Source organism: Protopterus annectens, chromosome 2.part2 (assembly GCF_019279795.1).
Source record: "Protopterus annectens isolate FY-2018-M chromosome 2.part2, PAN1.0, whole genome shotgun sequence".
Taxonomy (NCBI): Eukaryota; Metazoa; Chordata; order Ceratodontiformes; family Protopteridae; genus Protopterus; species Protopterus annectens.
The window spans coordinates 927,361,418-927,385,100 of record NC_056730.1 but is presented as its reverse complement, the minus strand read 5'-3'; the positions used below and the strand labels follow the sequence as shown (position 1 = coordinate 927,385,100).

At 41.8% G+C, this 23,683-nt stretch overlaps 1 protein-coding gene across 4 annotated transcripts in view; it reads left to right on the top strand.

Annotated features, from left to right (window-relative positions):
- The window catches only part of SSBP2 (single stranded DNA binding protein 2), a 1,934,337-nt gene that overhangs the window by 1,269,327 nt on the left and 641,327 nt on the right, over window positions 1-23,683 (top strand). For all 4 annotated transcript variants that reach the window (XM_044064241.1, XM_044064242.1, XM_044064244.1 and 1 more), the window contains exon 5: window positions 3,171-3,260. In XM_044064241.1, the coding sequence (XP_043920176.1) occupies window positions 3,171-3,260 (90 nt within the window). The remainder of the gene's footprint in view (window positions 1-3,170; window positions 3,261-23,683) is intronic.

Sequence of the window (23,683 nt, the reverse complement as noted above, 5' to 3'; positions counted from 1 at the left end):
TGTGTGTGCGTGTCACATGTATTACATACATATATGAAAAACTACTGTACAGCTCTTGTCCATTTTTCCTAATATTGATCTTAATGTCCAGATAATATCCATATGGAATCCTCTCCATATTTATATTTTTCACGTCTTTACATTTTTTGACCATTTTTCCTATGGCTTTTTTCACTAGGAGATACATGTTCCATTGTTTCTTCACATTAGCATTTCATAAACCGACTTTCAGGCATTTCATATACAGACTTTCAGTTTCAGCCGTATTCATCTTTGACTGGCAATTTTTTTTTTTCACCATCATCCTCCACATAAAATCTTGCCCTTCCAGCGATATATTAAACATTTCCATTCTCTTGTTAGATTTTTGTAATTTCCTCAATTAGACCCACCCAAGGATTTATATAAAAATTCTCTCCGTTATATATTCTTACCGTTTTCTTCATCAGTGTGTACCATACTTATTTTTTAATCCAATATACTCTTTTTATAGTCTGTGATAGTATCTTTCTTCCAGTAGTTCATTATTTTTTCCTGTCATATACCTTTTCAGACTTCCCTTATGTAAACCAGTTTTATATGAATATTCTCCCTATCAAACTTTTTGTAAAATCCAAACTAAATACAATGATGGTAAATAAACTTTAACGTTTATTAATTGCAGATCTGTTTTTTCTGTTTTATTTTCACTCACTTTTGAGAATTGGTATGGAAAATGCACATTATTGAAAATATTACCTGTAACAACTTTTCTCTAAGTTTACTGGAAAATGTGCCCCTGTTCCTTAGTAATTTTCGTAGCATCACTATATTTGTTAAATATACCTTCTTTCTGAAAGAGAATTTAAACACCTGCGATGACCTACTGATTTTCTGTACATAGTCTCTTCATTTTTTCACAAGTGCCACAGTTAAGAGCCAAAACCTAAAAATGTCTTCTGTAGAAATATATACTTGTATTATTTATCATTTCTCCAAGACCTTTACTGTTTTTTGTACTTATTTTTAATCCTACTTAGCTCAGCCATTTTCCACATCCCTTCATCACATTTATGAACCATCAGATATCAGTTATTTCATCTGCATACAACATTGTTATTTTCTACGTGTTCATAGGTTTGTACTAGGTTAATGGTCTTGGAGCCTTTACAAGCCTATCCCATACGATTACCCTGGCATCATGCCACCCGACCTTAGTTCCTAGTGCCTCTGTCGAGTAGAGCCACTGGAGTGATCCCCAGGGTGAATTTTATAGTTTCCATCCATTCATCAAGATTCCTCTTGAAGACGGCCAGTGAGGTGCTCTGTTTGACATGTATGTGGAGTCTGTTCCATAGCATGGGCAGTCTCTGTGTTATGAACTTGTCCCTCCAGCATGTTCTGTTGATTGTGTTAATGAGGTTGAGGTCTCTGGAGAATGTGGTGTGGAGAGATTGGGATTTCTTTAGATGTAGCATTTCTAACAGAGCTGGGTCAGACATGGCTTTGTAAGTCAAGCAGAGATCTCCTCTAAGTAGGCGATATGTGACAGAGAATAGTTGGAATTTTTTTAGTCTGTCCATGTAGGACACGTGTTTAAGGCCTGTGATCCTCTTTGTGAGGTACTTTTGTGGCCTCTCCAGTTTTTGCAGGTGTCTAGTGAGGTACATGCCAAATGGGGCATTGTACTTGATGATTGGCCTAATGAGGGAAAAGTAGAGGGAGCCAATAACCTCTTTTGTCCTAGGTGTTTCTCCATCCTTAACATTTCTCAACACACTGCTTACTACAGCATTCGTTGTCAGTGCAAAGTGCATACTACTTAAGGGTTAAACTTGCTGTATCCATTTTTGAATCATTGCTTTCCTACTGTCTTGGCTATTTACAATCCGTTTAGAATATTCCATGATTGTTTTTATGACACATTACCAAATACTCTCTTAATACTACAACCTATTATCCTTACTTCTGTATCTGCTGATTGCAATATTCACTGCTTCTTTCATTATGATCATTTCTTTTACTTTCATCCCATACTCCCCTCAACCCATATACATCTAAATACTTCTTCAAACCTTGTTTGCATGATTTTCATCAAAATCTTACAATCAGTATTAGTGTGATTGTCTCCAGTTCTTTAAATCTACTCATCTCCCCTCCTGAACTCTTCCCAGTGCCTTTCCATGCCAGAAGGAGTTTGGGAAGTTCTCTTGCGCCCTGACTATATTTCCAGTAGACAGAATGAATACTGCCTCAGGTCTCCTCTGAAAAGAAGGCCACTGATCTAGTGTGACTAATCCCCATCAAAAATGAATAAATAAATGTAACAGATGTAAGCGTGGGGTGAAGCTGACACTCAGCCATTTGCACTATTTGTATTTTTTCCCCATCTGCTTCATTCTTTCTGGCTTACCACAGTGCCCCTGTCCATCACTGGATCTGCCAGCCCAACTTCCCTACATCCCCAATCTATCTATGTTCTAAAGCTGTTACTGGTGTGGAACTTAAAGGTGTACTGGGAGGTTGTGTCATTGACTGCTTCCACCAAGGGATTTTTTTTTTAATCACACTTCCACTGTGCTTGCCTTTTTTGTCTGAGGACTAATGTCAATTTTGGACCATGCCTCCCTACACAGAACACCTAGACCAATCCCCCTGCTCCCCTAGAATGGACATGCCTATCCCTCCCTCCCTCCCTGCCAGAACCTCATATGCACAAGCTGCTAATTGAACCCAGATTGCCTGGGCTGTACCTAGGACTTTAACCGTCTACTCCATGATGTAGGCTTTTATTATTTATTTATTTGTTGACCTTGTAAGTAAATGTGTACTTGGACCATTTTCAGCCACAACCTAAGCCAGAAGAGCAATGGTGTATGTATGTATGTATGTATGTATGTATGTATATGTATACAGATAGTTTAGCATATTCACTCAGTGTGTTTTTGGGATGTGGGAAGAAACTGGAGTACCCATAGGAAACACACACAGACTTAGGGGAAACGTATATAAACTGCACAGACAATGATGTGGTTAGGATTGAACCTCAGATGTTAGATCTTTGAAACAGAAATTTTATCACTGCTATTAGTTTGCCCTCATTTTATGTCTTTGAAATTATATTATTATTGTGATTGTAAGTGGGGAGGTTGTACTCATCAGTGATCATATTTTTTTTCTTTCCTTTTCAGAGTGCTGCTGCAGCACCCAGTCCAGTGCTTGGAAACATTCCATCAGGAGATGGTATGTCAGTGGGGCCAGTTCCTCCAGGCTTCTTCCAGGTACAGACGCACAATATCTGTGATGAAAAAGTCACATTTTTAAAAAAGGCCTGCATCCTTTTAAATGTCTTATGAAGAAATGCTGAAAACCATTATTGTTTTAGTGATATAATCATAAATCTAAAGCAAACACTGCAAAAATAGGGAGATCACTCCTGTACTGCATTTAAATAACCATACATGGCTGTAACATATACCAGAAAAGCACTACATTTTCTCAGACCTCTTCTTCCTAGCACATGTTTTCATTTTTAAGGGACTGTGCCTGTGATTTATAAAGCATTTAAGCAATATGAAAAGGTTTTACAATGTGTGCAATTACAGATGAGATATAGTAGCATGTGATCCAAAGACCAGGTATATCTGTCATTATCATAGGTTCATAGGTTGATACTAGGCTATCTTGCCCTAGGGCATTTACAAGCCTAGCCAGAGTGTGTTTGGCTTTCGCCACCCTTTTAGATTTGTTGACTGTGCCTATGAATAGTAGGTCACAGAATATAGTCCCTTTACGGTTAGTTTATTGTGCCTTTGTCTAGCAGGGACCCAGAAGTAATCCCGGGGTTATACTTACGATCTCCCATCCACTCGTCAAGATTTCTCTTGAAGAGGGTCAGTGAGGAGCTCTGCCTAACCTGGACTGGGATTTTGTTCCAGAGTGATGGGAGTCTCTGGGATATGAATCTGTCCCTCCAGCATGTCCTATTTATTTCTGTGCTGAGGTTTAAGTCTCTAGAACGTGTAGCTCTAAGGGATTTGGATTTCTTGAGAAGTAGCATGTCCATTAATTCTGGGTTGGACATGGCTTTATATGTCAGGCACAGATCGCCTCTGAGTAGGTGGTAAGCAACTGAGTAGAGCTGGAGTTTCTTTAGCCTAATTGCATAGGGCATCTGTTGAGTCCCTTTTTCCTCTTGGTGAGGTACTTTTGGGGTTTTTCCAGTTGCTGCAGGTGTCGGTAAGGTACATCCCAAATGGGGCATTGTATTCAGTTATGGGCCTGATGAGTGATGAATAGAGTGGCACAAAGACCTCTCTTGATCTAGATGTGAAACCTTTCATGATGAGGTGGGCTATATAGAAGGTCTTTCTAACCACTTTGGCAATGTGATTGTCAAAGGAGAGATTACTATCTACTTGGGTCCCCAAATCCCTAATTACTTCCTCTGTACTTAGTGTGTTTCCTCCTATGTGGTAGTCTGTGGGCACTTTGTTTTTCCCAAAGGGGATGACTATGCATTTTTTAGCATTTAGCTTTAGGCCATGACTTTGGCACCAGTTATCTGTCTCTGTGAGACCCTTTTGGAGTATGCTTGTGTCAGCAGGGGAGTCTATTATGGCACCTAGTTTGCAGTCATCTGCGAACTTTGTCAGCCGTAGTCCTCCCGTGTTTGCCTGTACCTCAGAGAAGTAAATACCGAACAAGAGAGGTCCCAGGACTGAGCCTTGTGGAACTCCACTTGTAACTGGTTTAGAGTCTGACAAGGCACCTGCTATTCTGACCATGTGGGTTCTATCCCTGAGCCAGTTTGCAACCCATCTTGTGACATAGGTGTTGACATTTAAGCTAGTGAGCTTATTTATGATACCTGAGTGGGGTATTATGTCGAAGGCTTTTGCGAGGTCTAGGTAGGCCGTGTGGACCACTTTCCCTTCATCTGTGGCCCTGGTAACTGTTTCAAAGAAGTTGGCCAGGTTAAAAAGGCAAGACCTGCCTTTAACAAAGACGAACTGGGTAGGATCCAGTGTCCGAAGGTTTCTGATATCATTGTTTATGAGTTCCATGATGATACGCTCCATAGCTTTGCAGACCAGGCTAGTCAGGCTTATAGGGCAATAGTTTCCGGGGTCCGTTGTGTCACCTCCCTTGTGGAGCGGGACCACTGTTGCTGTATGCCTTCCTTGGGTACATATCCTGTGGTAAGGCTGAGGTTGAACAGGGACTTAAGGTGAGGGTTAAGTTCATCTTGTAGCTCGTGTAAGACGCATTCTGGGACACCGTCTGGTCCCATTGATGCTGTGTTTTTTGCTTTGGAGAGGGCAGCTCTTACCTGATCATCTGTGATGTCTGGGAGGTTACACTCTGTTGGGATGGAGATTTGCTCTTTTGGGGGGGGATGGGGGGGAGATTTGCTCTTTTGGGGGGGGGATGGGGAGGAGAAATTTGCACTGAATCTGTCTGCCAGGGTGTTGGCAATGTCTGTTGGTTCAGTGTATTTTTTGTCGTTTTGCACTAACTCGGAGCATATCTGGGAGTTGCCGCCCAGGTTCCTGACATAACTAAAGAATGCCTTGTGGTTGTCCTTAGTATCTTGTGCAATTTTTCTTTCGAAGCTGGCCTTAGATGATTTTATGAGGGATCGTAGCTTCTTGCTAGTACTGATCAGAGATGCCTTCCCTTTTTGGGATCTTGCTCTGTCATGTAGTAGCTTCCTCCTTTTGTTGTACAGCTTATTTATGGCTGGGGTCCACCAGACAGGTCTCCTGCCTTTGGAGGAGTGAGTCTTGGTTTTATTTGGGATGGCACGATCCATGCATTCCTGTAGGTGTTCATAGAATGCGTTTGCGAAGGATTCTGCGGTTTGAGCCGTGTTTTCCACTGGCCCAGGGGCTTTGAAGGTTACCACCTCAATTTTGAGAAGTGTGAAGTTTGCTTTTGAGAAGTTATTCACCGTGGTTACCTTGGCTGGAGGTGGGGACGGGATATGGATGTCCAGTGAGATTAATTTGTGGTCTGACCTTACCAGTGAGGGGTATACCTCTGGTGTGGAACATAGAGTCCCTATGTTTGTGATGACCAGATCCAATATGTTTTCCCCTCTTGTGGGGGTGTTGACCAGTTGTTCCATAGCATTTGAGTTTATAAATTCTAGGAACCGTTGGGCAAGGGTGTGTGGGCTTGCGTAGTTTACCCAGTCAATGTTTGGGTAGTTGAAGTCACCCAATATGATGGTGTTTGGAGAGACTTTCATGTTCTCCAGTGTTTTCAGGAAGGCCAAGTGGGGTTCCTGAGTTTGGGAGGGTGGTCTGTAGCAGGCTATAAACTGAAAAGCAGTTTTGCCCACTGTTAGTTGCACGTGGATGGTTTCCGTTGCTTTGTGCAGTGCTACTAACCTGGAGGTGTGGTTATTTTTGATGTATATGGATACTCCCCCTCCTTTTGTGGTTCGGTCCGAGTTTTGTGGCCAAAAAGCATGGTATGAAGTATAACCTGGTAGTGCTGTGGTGCTTTCAGGAGCCTTGAACCAGGTCTCCATTACTGCACAGACATCGATGTTCTCCATACTGAGGAGAGTCACGAGTGCGTGCATTTTGAGGTTTAGACTTCTGGCGTTGAGCAGCATTACCCTTAGTTTCTTTTTCCCTGTATTGTCTATGGAGGTGGGTTTGTCTTTTGAGCCTTGCCTAAAAAAGGCACTATGGGGGTGGCAAGAGCCTTAGCTAGTATTCGAAAGCCCAGGGGTGACAGGTGCAAGCCGTCTCTAGCGAAGCAGCATGGCTTGTCGAGCATGTCATCCCAGGCTGACATACACTGGATCCCCCTTTGAATGACACCAATATTTTAACCAATTGTTAAAACGTGACATTTTTTCTTTATACTGTGGCATCATTCTTGGTGAGGGTAAGATGCTACTCAAGGTCAGGGTCATACCAGCCTGGGCTACATGATCAGAGAGCTCTTCTATGTCTCTTTTCATGTATGTACTTGCTTTTGAGTGACCTGAGTGCATGTGTTATGTGGCAGATCCTGGCACCCGACAGACAGCTTACAGTGACCTTCTCCTTGTTCAGCCTGGTGAGAGGGACGTCAGTGTGTCTGACTATAGCGTCACCTATTACAAGTGTATTTGGTGTGTTGTTTAGCCTTAAGGGCTGGGACTGTGTGGCACACTGACTTTGTGGACTATGTGATACGTGGGTATTGTTGTGGGGGTCTGCTTTGGAGGTCTCTGTTGCTTAGGCAGGTTTTTATTTAGAGCCTCTGAGTATTATGTATTAGGGACTATTCTAGCTCAGGAAAGGTGGGAAAACAAGGATTTTTTTTGTTTGTTTTTCTTTTTTTTCAACAGGCAACAGAAAAATGCACAGAAAAAAATTTACACAGGCTAGCCCACTTGAGTGAGCAGCCTCAACAGTTAAATCAACAACGAGACAAACTTTAAAGTGCAGGTATTAAATAAAATGCAAAAACAAGCTTAAATCTAGCAAAATAGCAGTTATTACTTGCTTTTCGGCGAGAATAGACAGTCGCAAAGGTAAAGGCAGAAAAAGGTACTTAAAATCTGGTAGCAGTCACTCTTTTTCATCTCTCTGCTGCTAGCACCACTCTGCAGGACCACGAGGAGCTTGCTGAGGTGGAAACAAGTGCAAAAACCACACCAAAGCGGGTTTTTAAACAGGGGACTTGAAAGAGCTAGGAATTAGCCCAAAACAGCCAACAAACAACAAGATCTTGTGCTGAGGTCACTCCTTCAGGGACAGATAGGCTGCTCAAAGCTCCCCACTCCCATTGGTGAACAAAGAAGCTTCCTTCTATCCAAGTAAGGAAATCCAAAGGTGCCTTTCACTAGGTTCTGCAACATGGCAGGTCATTATGCAAATATCTCGTTCACCGATGGGCACAAGTACTCCATGTGGTGCAAGAAACTGCTGGAATATTTGTTACAGAGGCTAGCCACACTGCAGTGAAATGCCAGAGCTGGTAATGCAGCTCACTTTGATAGGGCTAAAGCATTCTGTGTCTGAGATTTAGGATCCAGGTAACGTAGGTACAGTGCTGGGAGAAGGTGGCAGGTATCGTACCATGGACATTCGGGTTTGAGATGTCACACAGTAGGGTGCCAAGGCTCTACATGTGTATATGCAGCTGTTGCAACATACTACCACACAACCCTTACAACGTGTTAATAAACCACATATGCAGCTGTTCACATCAGTTGCTTACTTGTACTACACCACACCTTGTCCATCCTAGTTACTTGGTATAGCATTGCAGGTATGTCTACTTTTAAGATAGACTGAAACAGAGATTGTGTGTGTGTGTGTGTGTGTGTGTGTGTGTGTGTGTGTGTGTGTGTGTGTGTGTGTGTGTGTGTGTGTGTGTGTGTGCGCGTGCGTGTGTGTGTGTGTGTGTGTGTGTGTGTGTGTGTGTGTGTGTGTGTGTGTGTGTGTGTGTGTGTGTGTGCATTCACAATGATTGTGGACTTTTCAAAGCCTTTGCTGTATGGAATGACCAGCACATATGGGTTTTCTGTGTAATGAAAAGTCCACTATGTTTTGCACAGAATAATCTCTGTCATGCCATCAGGGCATTATGACAAGCATACGTACACTGCGTTGTGTAACACAGCCTGTGGTTTACTCATTTTTCACAGTGCTACCTTCTGCTACATTGCCAGTTTATTTTATTTTATTTTTTTCAACTTCCAGCCTGTAGCAGTTATGTTAGGTAATTTATTCATCTAGTAATTTAAAACTGGAGAGTTTTTAGCTTGTCATGCTGTTCTTCAAATCTTCTAATGCTTAGTACCTCATCTAATCCTTTGATGTTTGGAAACTAAAGGAAAGCTGATATAGCTTGCAGATTTTTTGGTAGTTTCTAATACATGTAAAAACACTTTCTTTTACTGTACTGTCCCAGTTCTGAGTACATATTTATGAATAATTTAGTAATGAAAGTTGAGAAAATTAGTTCTACAAACACTTGATTTTGAAAATACTGCAAGTTAAGATTCTTTGCTCTGCTTTTTACTTTTTGTCTCTATAGGTGTATTAGTTTTTTTTTTGTCCTCCAAGTCTATTAACTTGGCAGCAATATTACCAAGTTAGTTCTCTCACTGCTGTTGATGCTCAGCTGCTTTTACACTGTTCTGCTTAGGTTGTTTGCCTATATTTTTACCCTTCTGGTGAACGAAGATTGAACTCTCGAGCTTCAGTTGCCCAAGGTTCAACCTGCCGATGATCGGAGTTTCTGCAGGAAGCCACTGTCAATGAGTTGTGCCACCAGTGATGCTTTTTGGGGAAATTTCCTCCTTGTTTAAGTTGTCTGTGGAGTCACTGTATATAAGATTGCGTTGGTGGGGATGGGGGGACAACACATATATTGAGGGGAGCAGGGGCTTTGCTCCCCTGCAAAAAACATTTAGTGTTTTTTTTGGACTTTTTTGTTGGTGAATGCAGATAATGGATTTTGATTCTCTATGCATTCACTCATAGTGGATGAAACCTACATACATATATGCATATACAGACTCATGGGCATTTGGTTGTTTGGGTCAGCCTTTCTTACTTTTTCTATTTTTATTAAAATACTCACTGCCCACATTTGCCTAGTGCAGCCATTTTGCAACTGTAGTGGCAATTCGTTCCTTTTTCCTTTTCTGCAGCAAGAAAGGTTTGGCAAGAAATTAGATAAGCTGAGCAAGGGAGTATACACTGAAGTACATAACAGTTCATTATTGCTTGTATCCTGTATGAGGTAAACAAAATACAGGTGTCACAGTACTACATAAACTCTGCTAAATGATATATTCAAATTATAAGGAGTCAGCAGTTATTTCCACTAAGCTGTAAATAAAATGAGTAAGACAGAAGACATAACTGTACAGAATTAACCTTTGCCCTGCCTTTGTATTCCCTCCAAACTAGCAGAAGCATAAACCAAGGAGAGAGATACAGTGTTTAGCTCAGAATATTTGGACCCTGAGGTTTACACTGGTTTAGTGCATGCCAGAATTTGTCAAGTGATTTCTGTGTTATGGATCTTCATCATCAGGATTGGTGAACACCTATATTCTGACTTAGTAAATCATATAGGTAAAAAGCACTATGTCCTTTGGCAGTTGAAGGCCTCATCTTAGAAAGTGAAGTAGCTGCAACAGTAATGATGTGGTATTTGTACTTTAGCATTACTTGGATAGCTGGCACAAACGTTTGGTGCAACACTGCACCTTGACATTGCCACGTGTACCTGTGTTATATATCTGCAAGAGACAGAGAGCAAAAGAAAGCAAGTCATCTGTAGTGAACAATGTACAGTAAGTGACCACTTTCTGTAGTGAAAATCTCAGAACAGCATTCTGTGTTCTTATGCTTTCCACTCCACCTAATTAGACTCTGTGGATGGTACCTTAGATTTGCACCTGACCGTTACCACGCATAGGTGTTACTTGGAGTGTGCAGAAGGAAGACGAAAGTTGTAGCCCAGGCTGTCTAAACTATTTAAATGATGTATAATGGATGTGTATATTAGACTACATAAACACTGTCTCGAATGGTTTGCAAGTCCAGTGTTTTCAGCAGTTGAGTATTATTGCAATGGTTTCCTACAGCCATATTTATTTATTTATTTATTTTACATTTGTTAACCGGGTTAGTCTGACTGAACGTTTGGCTCGTTTTCAGCAGAGAAAAGCTCCTCAGAGAATAGAAATGAACAAAATTCACTTACAATCAACAAAAAATTACTATCAGCTTACAATAGCAAATGAAATGATTAATAACAACATGAGTGATGTTTAGGTATAGGCAGCATACATGCAAAAGGTGGACGGAGAGAGGCTCTGCAGTGCAATAAAATTTAACAAAAATCAGTTACAGTCAGCAAAAATTTACAAACAGGTTAAAATGGCATATTAAAATAATAATACCTGTGTGATTGTTGATAGGTTTAGAGAGGTTATATACAAAAGTAGGATGGAAGGTATAGGGAAGTAAAGAGGTGATGTCCATAAAGACAGACAGGTTGAAGTAAATAAAAAAGTTGATTCTGGAATCATCATAAACGAAAGATTAATTGATCTTGGACAGCTACAATATTGGAGGACAAAAATTTTGTTGCACCTCTTTTTAACGTTTGTATTGAATTAAAATTGAAACTGTGCACTAAAGTAGGTTACTGGTGTTTGTTGTGTGTAAGAAAGGAACTTTCCTTATACAGAATGACATAAACTGTTTTCAGAATTTGCCTTCTCTAAATGTAAAGCGCAGGCTGCAATGCATAATCAAACTGTGCTATAATATTAGAAAGTGGCATTTCATTCCACATTTATGAAAATGTGCCATGTCAATAACTTTTAAAACTGAAAACAAAAGTACGTCACCAGGAAATGCACTGTGTTGTGTTGGGACACTTTGACCCTCAGGGAACGTTTGCTCTGCATTTGAAACATACTTATGAAATGCTTTTATTTATCCATGAAGCAGCAAAGCTGACTTGTATTAACCCAAACAGGAACAAACTCTGTTTCTGCTTGGGTTAATAAAAGTCAATTTTACTACTTTATTTGATCGTGATGTCTGCTGTATTTTACCCTGCTGTGGTTTGCATTTTTAAGAGATACTGCAGAAGGATGAAATTGGTGCTGCACTGTGCATGGATAAATGTATTTATTTCTTAACGTGTGTATTTTATGTCAAGTGGAGTGCTAGTTTAAAATTTCACGGCTTAAAATGTGATGTAACAGAAAAAAATCTGTAAAAGACCTCGATAATGTTTAGAATAGTACTGTTTTACAGGCATAAGTGGAACACTGCTGCCCCCTCATGGCCAATGTAGGATGTTTTCCCCGAGCTGCTAACATTTTAACATTTTTATCCTTTTTACATATCATGTTGTGACTGAATAGTTTTTGCATAATTAAATGTAAACTTTTTATAGCATTAGTTTTTACATGGTGTACAAAATAAAAAAAATTGATCAAATAACTTCAGTTGTAAAAACCGATACCTTAAACGGTGTGAATGTATATTGCGCTACAGGACATTTATATTTAGTTGCCTTCTTTTTAATTCTACTTTGTAATCTTTCAACAAAACATTGCTGTACAACAAAGATAATTAGAATTATTTTAAAAGTATTAAAATCAAGGGATTTTGTAATCAATATAACTGCATATATTACATAAAAGTCTCTCCTGCACCTCATAAGAATAATAGTAGGTATATGCCATATATGTTATAATGTGCACTTTTTTAAATAATGTGTTTATCTTGTACACTGAGATGTCATAGAACTTAAAAAAATGCATGTTTATCTTAACTTACTAGCGGTCTCTTTTAAATTGCCTTTTTTCCCCAGAGTGTCAGACTAGCTATTTTTTTCCTCTGAAACGTATTTGAGGAATGCTGTTTTCATTCATTTATTTTTTTTTTAGTTTTTTAGCAGGTGTGGTGATGAAGTGCATATGTTCTTTTGTTGGAAAGACTTTAGTTTGTAATATGAGAAGATGAAGGGTGGGTGGGGAAAATAGAATCGTTGTGGGAAGAAATCAAAGGCAGGATTGCAGGTGTAGAGAGGCAAACATAAAGCACAGAACGCATCATAGAAATGGATGGTACTAACACAAAAGGTGGGGACCATTGTGGATGGCCACAGACAGACAGATGATGGACCCCTGGTGATGAATAGAGTTAGGCAGCAGCCAAAGTATTGGCAAAGGTACCTGGGGGAGACAGGGCAAAATACATGTAAGATTAGGCTGGCCCAGAGACAAACCTGTACAGACATCCGTCACATATGAAGTTGGCATTAAATGCAGGCTCCACATTTGATGGCTTGATATCTGTGGCCTGATGGACATGCGACTTAACTATCTGCACCAAAAAAAATAAGCATCCAACAGCCAAAGACCCTTAAACAATACCAGCATCCGTATTTGCTGTGGGGATATCACAGAAGATCTCTTTAGACCACTGTCAGAAAAGGTCTGCCACCCACCTGAAATGTGACTGCCAGCGAGTCCTCTGGGTTGTCTTCAGCAGGCTGACCTGCATTGCCTTGGTGAGAGGCACACCAGGAGACCACTGGTGACCAAGAGACAAGATGTCAGATGGTACGGGGTGAGGTAATAGCCACCAATGTTCTTCACAGCCACAAGTGGACCTGCAGAATGAAGGGGAATTAGTACATAAGTATGCTACGCATAATATTGCAGCTGCACAGTGCAGCAGTGTATATGGTAGCCACACCCTGCTGCTAAAATAGGTGCTTTTCCTCCTACAGCCTTCCACCATGTTGGCACAGTGCCCTTCAGCAGATGTAAAACAAAGCAGGAGGAATTCAGTACACTGGTGGATGTGTTAACGGAACAGGGAAAATAAGGCTTATGGTAAAATTCTGGCTGTATTTCCATAGCGTTGCTTTCCACACTAGAAGCAGAGCAGTGTGGTACTGTTTCAGGTTTATCAGTGCCAACACCACCCACCAGAATGGGTAATGCCAATGGTACTATTCCCCGTCCTGGTAAACTCTTGTCAGGCATTTGTCTTGTACAACTGGCTGTCATACTGGCCCATGAGTTGCTCCTTAAGGTCCATTTGGAGGTAGAGTAAGAAGGTCTTCCCTCCCTTGGACATCAGGCTGTAGTCATGCTGTTTCAAGTACCCAATGAAGCCATGTCTGCTCACATAGGTTTACTTGAGGAAGAAATGGTAGCTCCATGTCCATGTATTTACTTTCATGCAGCTGTACAGTGAGACATTTCCAAATGTTTATTATCTAGAGCAACCATGCTAACAAAACACAGGCTCAATTATTGGGCATAGTGTGCAGATGTCCCTAGTCCACAGGGAGAACATTATAGTGCCAGGTGGTGTGGTAGTGATTTGGAGATAAACTCACCAGATACAGTCATTACCATAACTGACACATTGTGTGGCTGTTATCACAATATAAAATGTTGGTGCCATTTTACATGAGTATGCTTTAATGTGAGCTACTGTGGAATCAGAACTATAAGGAATATGATGTGCACTTTGAGATAAACATACTGAAGGATGACAAACTGTCTAATAATGTACCCCTACAGTGTACTGAATGCACATGGTGGATGGCAGCAACAGGGATATACAGGAAGTTGTGTATGAGGTTTTGGGAACACAGCCCAGTGGCATGACCCTGCCATGTTCAGCTATGGGTGGAAAGCACACTGTGTGCCATGTTCACAATCAGAAAGGACATCCCATATAAATTGTAATGGCCCCTGTATGTAGGGTAAAACATAGTAACACATTTTAATGTGTGGGCAGGTTGTGCAAAGCATTACAGATGTCAATATAGGGCATCCATAGAATGATTTACACTCTCCCTATTTAACATCTGAAACCACTAGAGAGGCAGTGGTTGGAAAAAATTCACCACTCAAGAAAATGATCTGTTACTTCAGGCCCTTCACATATAGTGCTTGTACATTTTGGGTAAAGATAACACAAACCAAGTTTATTGGGACTGGGTGTGGCAGGGAGTGATGCATTGTATCACTGCTGTGAGAAACAGTAATAGGTCACTGCAACAGGTGCATTGAAGAGTAGCTGATTTGATATTGCATGCCAAGAAGAATGCACGGGACATTGTCAAGGACATTTCCACCATAGGAGGTAGACTAGTAACTCACACATGGCTCACAGAGGTGAAGCTGTTCCTGGTGACTTGGATGTGAAAGCTGGACCGGTAATGACCATATGAGTATCTTGAGGGGATGTCCCAGGTTAGTAGTTATCCATTTCATGTACTTATTGTACAGTACACTGCATGTGTGGTAGGACTTGCTCATGAAGAGGCTTCTGCATATCTGTCCTCCAGGTACCACTGGGCTACAACTGCAGTGCATTGCTTAAAAAAGTTGCATGTATGTATCTATGTATATATCTGCTGATAAACTGTTCACATAATGTATCATCTACCAGTATGCCTGCCATGGGAAAGGTGGTTAAGGTATGCATGTTAGTGCTGCCTCAGGTATGTGCTCAAGGTTTCATAGGTTCTAATGATAAAAGACTCAGCACAATGGGATAGCACATACCTGATGTCAGCAGGTCAGCTGTGTCTGCTGCTGATTGCAGCATGTGTATGTCACAATTCAATGACCCAGTGGTACTCTCAGCCGGACTAATATGGGATGGCTAAACCACACTCCCACATATGAGTCCCCTGTACAGGGACAAGCTGAATCACAAGCCTGAGCAGTATTTGGCAGACATCCCCAGCTCCCCACCCAGGTTACATAGCATTCCTTGGCCCATCTGGCATCTGTGAGCTGCACTGCTTCTGGCATGTGCATGCATCCAGCAGGGGAGGGGCATGGAGGTATGCAGTTCTGCCATGGCCTCATAAGTTAGCAAATTGATAGGTCAATGATCTAGGCTCAAACAGTGCTACCCACAGTGTTACAGTGGTAGTGAAAGTGCTGTGTGGCTTGTATAATGACGTGCCACACCTGCATGGCCTGAAGAATGACTGCATTACAAATAGGTTCATAGGTAGGTACTAGGCTATCGGCCCAAGGGCCTAATAAGCCTAGCCAACAAGGTTCCCTGGCTTACACCACCCAGGAAAGTTATTTTCCTGTGCCCCTATTGAGCAGAGCCACAGAAGTGATCCCCGGGTTGTATTTCCCATTTCCTATACACTTATCAAGATTTTTATTTGAGTGCTAATGAGGAACTTTGCTTGACATAGATGGGTAGCTTGTTCCAGAGTATGGGAAGTCCCTGGGACAGGAATCTATCCCTCCAGCATGTCCTGTTTATTGTGGTGACAAGGTTTAGGTCCCTAGAGCGTGTAGCTCGGAAGGATTGGGATTTCTTTAGGTGTAGCATGTCCAACAGCTCTGGGTTTGACATAGCTTTATATGCTAGGCAGAGATCACCTCAGTGTAGGCGATATGCTACGGAATAAAGATGGAGTTTTTTGAGACGGTCAGTGTAGGGCATCTGTTTGAGGCCAGTAAGCTTCTTTGTGAGGTACTTCTGTGGCCTTTCCAGCTGCTGCAGATGTCTTGTGAGGTACATTCCAAAAGGGGCATTGTACTCTATAATGGGTCTAATGAGTGTCGAGTAGAGGGGAACAATGACCTCTTTTTTCCTAGATGAGAACCCTTTTGTGATGAGGTGTGCCATGTAGAAGGATTTCCTGACTACTGTGGCAATGTGATTATCAAAGGAGAGACTACTGTCCACTTGGGTCCCCAGGTCTCTTATCACACATTCGGCGTTAAGTAGACTGCCGCCTGTGTGGTAGTTCATGGGTACAGAGTTCTTACCAAAGGGAATGACACTGCACTTTTTGGCATTGAGCTTGAGGCCATGGCTGTCACATCAGGCATCTGTCTCAGTAAGGCTCTTCTGTAGGGTGTCCACATCATTTGGGGACTCTACTATGGCTCCTAGTTGCAGTTATTTGCGAACTTCGTTAGCCAAAGGCCTTCTGTGTTAGCCTGTACTTCAGAGAAGTAGATACCAAACAGGAGAGGTTCCCAGGACTGAACCCTGTGGTACTCCACTTGTCACTGGTTTGAAGTCAGATTTGGAGTCTGCAACTTTTACAGTGTGGGTTCTGTCAGTGAGCCAATTGGCAACCCAGCTTGTGTCGTAGGGATTTATACCTAGTTTAGTGAGTTTAGGTATAATTCTAGAATGGGGGATGGTGTTGAAAGCCTTGGAAAGTCAAGATAAGCTGTTTGAACCACCTTACCCTCGTCTACAGCTTTGATGACTGCCTCAGAAAAATCGATCAGGTTCAGGAGGCATGATCTGTCTTTCACAAACCCGAACTGGGTGAGGTTCAGAGTTTGGAGGTTACCAATTTGTTTGTTTATGAGTTCCATGATGATAAGTTCCATGTCCTTACAGACCAGGCTTGTCAGGCTAATAGGACGATAGTTCCCGGATCAGTGGTGGCTCCCCCTTTGTGGAGTGGGATAAGTGTTGCTGTGCGCCATTTACTGGGCACAAAGCCTGATGTGAGACTATGATTGAACATGGTGCTTAGGTGGGGAGCCATTTCGTTCTGAAGTTCGTGTAAAACTCAGCCTGGGATGTTGCCCGGCCGCATGAATGCTGTGTTTTTGGCTTTAGAGAGTGCAGCTTTTACCTGGGTAGTTGTGATTACAGGGACTTTGCATTTTTTCTGTATAGTTATGGGCTCTTTTGGTGGTGAGAGGGAGGAAAAAGTTGGTACTGAACCTATCTGCCAGGACATTGGCAATATCAGTTGGTTCTGTAATTTTCTTGCCATTGTATTGTAACTCAGAGCAGATCTGGGTGTTGCCATTGAGATTCTTGACATAGCTATAGAATGCTTTGTGGTTGTCCCTAGAATCAGTGGTGATTTTGTTTCCGTTGCTAGCTTTGGAGGATCTTATAAGGGATCTCAGCTTCTCACTGAGGCTGACCAGGGAACTCCTCCATTCATGGGATTTTACTCTCTTTTCCAACAGTTTCTTCCTTCTGTTGTACAGTTTGTTTATGGCAGGGGACCACCAGATTGGCTTCCTTTTTTTGGAGGATAGCGTCTTGGTTCTGTTTGGATAGCATGATCCATGCAATCGTGTAAGTGCTTATAGAAAAAATCTGTGTAAGATTCAGCAGTCGTAACTGTATTGTCCATCTGCATGGGTGTCATGAAGTTCGCCACTTTTGTCTTAAGAAGCATGAAGTTGGCTTTGGAGAAATTATTTACTGTGATTTCCTTAATGGGGGTGGGGGGGACGGGATGTGGATATCTAGGGTGATTAGTTTATGGTCGGATCTGACCAATGAGGAGTTGACTTCAGGTGTGGAACACCGGTCACTCGTGTTGGTAATGACTAGGTCTAGGATGCTGTTGCCCCTGGTGGGGGTGTGGATAAGTTGATCCAGGGCATTGGAATTTATGAATTCCAGAAAGCGTTGAGCAAAGGCATTGGTACATGAGTAGTTTTCCCAGTTAATGGTGAGGTAGTTGAAATCGCCCATTATTAGGGTGTTTGGTTGAACCCTAATATTTTCCAGTATATCAGGAAAAGAGGAGTGGGAATCCTGGGGCATGGTGGGTGATCTGTAGCAAGCTACAATTTAGATTGCAGTTTTGCCCAGAGTTAGTTGCACTTGGATAACCTTGGATGCATTATGCTGAGCAACTAGCCTTGAGGTGTGGATATCCTTAACGAATATGGACACACCTCCGCCTTTGGTGTTCTGTCCAGGTTAGATGGGCGAAAAGTGTGGTATGAGTTATAGCCTGGTAATGCAGGGGTGCTGTCTGGATCCTTGAACCAGGTCTCAGTCACTGCACAGATATCAATGTTCTCCATTTTAAGGAGTGCCTCAAGGGGGTGTTATTTTGGTCACTAGTGGTTAAAGTAGACTTTGTTGGTGCTTTGGTCACTAGTGGTTAATACAGACTCTATTTGGTGCTTCCTTGAGACATATGGTAACTACCTGCAGATCTATCTTTGCAGGCCATTCTGTCCATGGCCATGAGGGTTCTGATTGCAAGGAGGTCAGTCATAGCTAGAGGATGTCCAAATAATGCAGACTATTCCTGAGAAAGTGTCATGGTCAGCTTTGGCATCAGCACTCTCCACCTCACGGTGTGACTATTCTGAAATCTGTGGCTGCTGACACTTCAAACTCCAGACTTGAGACTCTTCGTCCAGCCACACCGTTTTGTTCATAAAGTTCTACATCTATGATATCCCTTGTGGACATGCATAGTGCTTTGCCTTCTTGTGGCCATCATCTGGGTCATAGGCAAAGTACTTCTTTTGGATCTCGACTTACAGCATTGCATGAGGGTGCATGCACCCACTCCTGTTTCTTTGCCATCTCGGCCATGGACTGCATCATGCCGCAAAACTGCAAACTACTACAGTGCCCATCACCAATGTAAACGGTATTGCAGTTCCACCATGCTGCTGGAGAATGTGATCCCTGAATCACCTCAACCTGCTAACATAGTCATTAGTTGCAGTGTCCACCTCCCATGAATCATGCCCAGCCCATATTGTAGTGTTGCTGTCACCTATGTCTGTGTTTCCTGCAAGCTATGCAAGTGATGATGACTGACCCCTGGACACCCCTTAATCTCTGAGTATGGTAATGCCTGATATATATAGTGTGACCAATCTACAAGTTGTATTGCACAACCTGGGTGTTAGAATGCATTCATCATTTTATTCTTTGTGGTCTGTATCATGACCTATAGTTGTGTTGCACCCACCTCTGCCTTATATGTGTTACCACTGCTGCCTTTTTATATCCCATCTGTGTGCCCTGCCCCTCAGCTACTGCTACTGCTGTAGCTGTAGTGGGCCTTAAGTTGATGTTTCCCTGCTGATGTGGCTCACCAAAAAGTTTTTGGCTGCAGGTCTACAGCCCTTGGTTTACAGAACATCCCTGAAGTTGCCTGTTAATTTTCACTGCCTCCTCCCAGATCACCAGTGATTACAGTCAGTCAGTAATGCCAGGTGTTAAAGTTACATTGTTGTTATTGTTCAGCAACTGCAACATGATGCTAGACCTGTTGCTCTATTGCCTTTTTAAGTGACTATGAGTAGTGTTTAAAAGTGTTCCTTCGTGTCATCTTGTGTTCCTCCCGACTTGTCTGGAAGTCTTAAACATACCTGTTTAGAAGTATGGCAGCCATTTTACACTGACATACCTTCATTCCTCTGGGTTAGCCCTGATTTTGCCTCTTACTCCTACCATTTCCTATCCCTGTTAATTCACTGATCATTACAGTTAGTTAGACAGTCAGTAATACCAGACATAAAAGTTTCGTACTTCCTATTGTTAACAAAATGCATCCTGACAGTGTAAGTCCTCATTTATTGCACAGGACTTAAATGCTGAGGGTTCAAAGCATTGTTCTATTAACTTTGGTAACATTAAAGCATCCTTGTTGTGTAATGTTCCCCCATATGTCGTTTGTGTTTTGTGCTGCAAAACCCATTGTTCTATTAACTTCTTAAGTAATAAGAGTAATGTTAAGTAGTGTCCCTGGTGTCTCTTGTTAACCCCATACGTTATTTCTTGTGGCCTGACCATGTTCTGTTAACTTGTGGAGTGAATAAGAGTAATGTTTACAATTCTCTGGTGTCTGGTGTGTCTCCCACATATGTCATTCATGCTGTTAAACTTCCTGTAGTTCTGTTAAATTTTTAATTGGCTTAGGGTACTATTTAAAATTCCCTTGTCTCTAGTTTTTCGCCCAGTATTACAGGATTTGCTTTGTTAGTGTAGGGGAATTTAGAGGTATGGTAGCCATCCCCCCACACACGCACAAACACAACCCCCCCCCACTCTTTCTTGCCCTGTGTGTGTATGTGTGTGTGTGTGTGTGTGTGTGTGTGTGTGTGTTTGTATAGTGCGATCTCGGAGAGAGAATATAAAAGTAAGGGGGGACCCCCCACATGGGGGATGCAGGGGGGCTTGCCCCCCTGCTGTGAGTTCTGTGTTTTTTTTTTTTTTTTGTACACTTTAGCGAAGGTGCTTTTTCAGTGAAAAGCACTTTCATTAAAGTGTGTTCAACCATTTTTGTTTCAGTGTTATGGGCATTCTGTAGATAGTCCTAGATCCATATATATATATATATATATATATATATATATATATATATATATATATATAGATAGATAGATATATTAATCAATGGGGCGGCGAAAGCTGACACACTCTGGCTAGGCTTATAAATGCCCTTGGGCAGATAGCCTAGTACCTACCTATGAACCTATGATCAATGTTTACAATTCTCTGGTGTCTGGTGTGTCTCCCACATATGTCATTCATGCTGTTAAACTTCCTGTAGTTCTGTTAAATTTTTAATTGGCTTAGGGTACTATTTAACATTCCCTTGTCTCTAGTTTTTCGCCCAGTATTACAGGATTTGCTTTGTTAGTGTAGGGGAATTTAGAGGTATCCTAGCCATCCCCCCACACACGCACAAACACAACCCCCCCACTCTTTCTCGCCCTGTGTGTGTGTGTGTGTGTGTGTGTGTGTGTGTGTGTGTGTGTGTGTGTATAGTGCGATCTCGGAGAGAGAATATAAAAGTAGGGGGGGGACCCCCCACATGGGGGATGCAGGGGGGCTTTCCCCCCTGCTGTGAGTTCTGTGTTTTTTTTTTTTTTTGTACACTTTAGCGAAGGTGCTTTTTCAGTGAAAAGCACTTTCATTAAAGTGGGTTCAACCATTTTTGTTTCAGTGTTATGGGCATTCTGTAGATAGTCCTAGATCCATATATATATATATATATATATATATATATATATATATATATATAGATAGATAGATAGATATATTAATCAATGGGGCGGCGAAAGCTGACACACTCTGGCTAGGCTTATAAATGCCCTTGGGCAGATAGCCTAGTACCTACCTATGAACCTATGATCTATGTAGATCAGCTCCCCCATCCGATGGCAATCACAGACACACACACACATTCACTCATGCACACATTTACACTACATATCCCTTAACTAATCCTGTACTGTAACCATCCAGACAGACGCACAGTCATTCATGCATGCATACTCACCTGAGACCACTCATCCCCCTCTTACACTTGCATATGCAGACACACACACAAGCACATGCACCCCAATCATAACTTGTGTGCTAAACTCCCTGGCACTTACCTCTAAAGCAGTCTCACCCGCTGAAAGTAATGGGTGAATGTGAACATTTGGCCAAGCACCAGCTTACAGATGAGAGATTCTCTATATTGCTCGGCTGCTTAAATGGCTTACTACATACACTTCTCAGGGAGAGCCCAAGGCTAATTAGTGTAGGCTGCACCCCTGGAATGCTTTATTTGCATGTAGTTTGGCCAAGGAGATTACCCACCATGGTGATTGTACAAACAAGGTCGAGTAATTGTGGAAGGCTTGTCTTTGAATGAGAAAGGGCTGCCAAGTGGGAAAACGGGCATGTTAGGGCTTACCACTGATAATAGTCCATTCTGAATCCCAAGGATTATTTCAATCTAATATGTTATTACTGGGGGTTGTGGGATCCACTGGATGCTAGAGATACCTCTATCTGATTGTGCCTTAGTGGCAGTTTACCAGTATGAGGATAGGCATGAGAGGAAACTAGGCAACAGGGAATACTTTCCTGTGAGAATAGGGGAATCACTAGCCACCAGGATTCACTTTAAAGTCATGTACCATAATGGCACCTAAACAGTGCAGGATTGGGAGGGCACACTAGAAACCAGTTTACAAAAGTAAAAAAGATTCAAACTGCACATTATTGGCATGCAAACCCTCTGATTTAGCTCACTCTACTAATTGATAACATAGTGCAGCAGGTGTTTTTCTATAACATATTGAAGATCTATGGTAGTATGTAATGCCTGCAATATGTCATGATAAACAAGGTGGGAATGAAATGTTAGGCATACCTCCCAACCTCGTAGACTGTGCCTTAGCATGCATTTACTGAATGATACAAAATGTGAAACTTGGATGTGTGACATTGAAGACTGACTATAATCAGCTGTGAATTACTTGGACAGGGAAAAGGAGACTTTCTGGATGATCCTACAATGAGGACAGGATATGGGAAATAAATGGTGTGTGTGCATGAGTGTGTTTTGCTTTTTGTGTGTGTGAGAGTGACTAGGGGATGCTTCTGCTTCCATAATGTGACCACCTACATAGATACCTACCATGAGAGGGATGATCAGCACTTTGTGGTAGATGATATGATTCAAGGACATGCATATTAGTCCGTATTTTTATTGCAGCTAATTTGTCTCTGAATCACAAAATACCACATCATGGCTGTAGGACCTTTTTACACCATTCATTAATGAATTCTGATAAAATTTGAGGCAAGCAGGGAATTGTTGGATCAGTGTATAGATGGTGGGGTAATTGAAAGGGGTTTTAATATTTCTGTTGTAGCAGAAGCAATAATGTTAGAGTAAGATTAGCTCTTGAAAGGAGGAAAACACCGCTTCTCGAAACTTTTAAAGTAAGTACTTTCAGTACATGGTTTAGTGTGGTGAACAGTACTCAGCAGAACTTGCAAAACAAAAGAGAAACTGCAACACACACAGTACCACATAGATTTTTATTTACATATTTATTTATTTATTTATTTATCCTTTGTTAACTGGGTTAGTCCCTCTAGGCTCTTTTCAGTGGTATTTATACTACTGGGAAAATTTGGCCGGGACATCAGGGAACTTCCCCTACTGCTACAACACTCGTAGTGCATGCAGCTGATGATTGAGAGCATCTGTTCTGTTCCTGGTGTAGTGGTAGCTGGGAGAATGGCACACAAAACATGACGATAGAGGAGTGTGGAGAAGAGGCAAATGCCGACTCCTTAGTCCTGTTTTCGAAAGAAGAAGAGGAGAGATTTGCAATGGAGGATTGAGAAGGAGATGGATAGAGAATATGGAAGATTTTTTCAGAAGAATTTGTTCAGAGTTTCGAGAGGTGTGGAGTGACAACAGGAATATATTATTATTACAACCCTTCAATCAGGAGGGTTGCGGGATGATATATTGCCAGAACTTGTAGATTAGAGTGAGCAGAGATGAGGAAGGATATATCTCAAGGAGACACAATGGACAGAATTAATACAGAAGAGGGACAATATCTTAAGAAAAGGACACTCACAGAAGTGGTTGGAGAACAGAAAGAAGATAG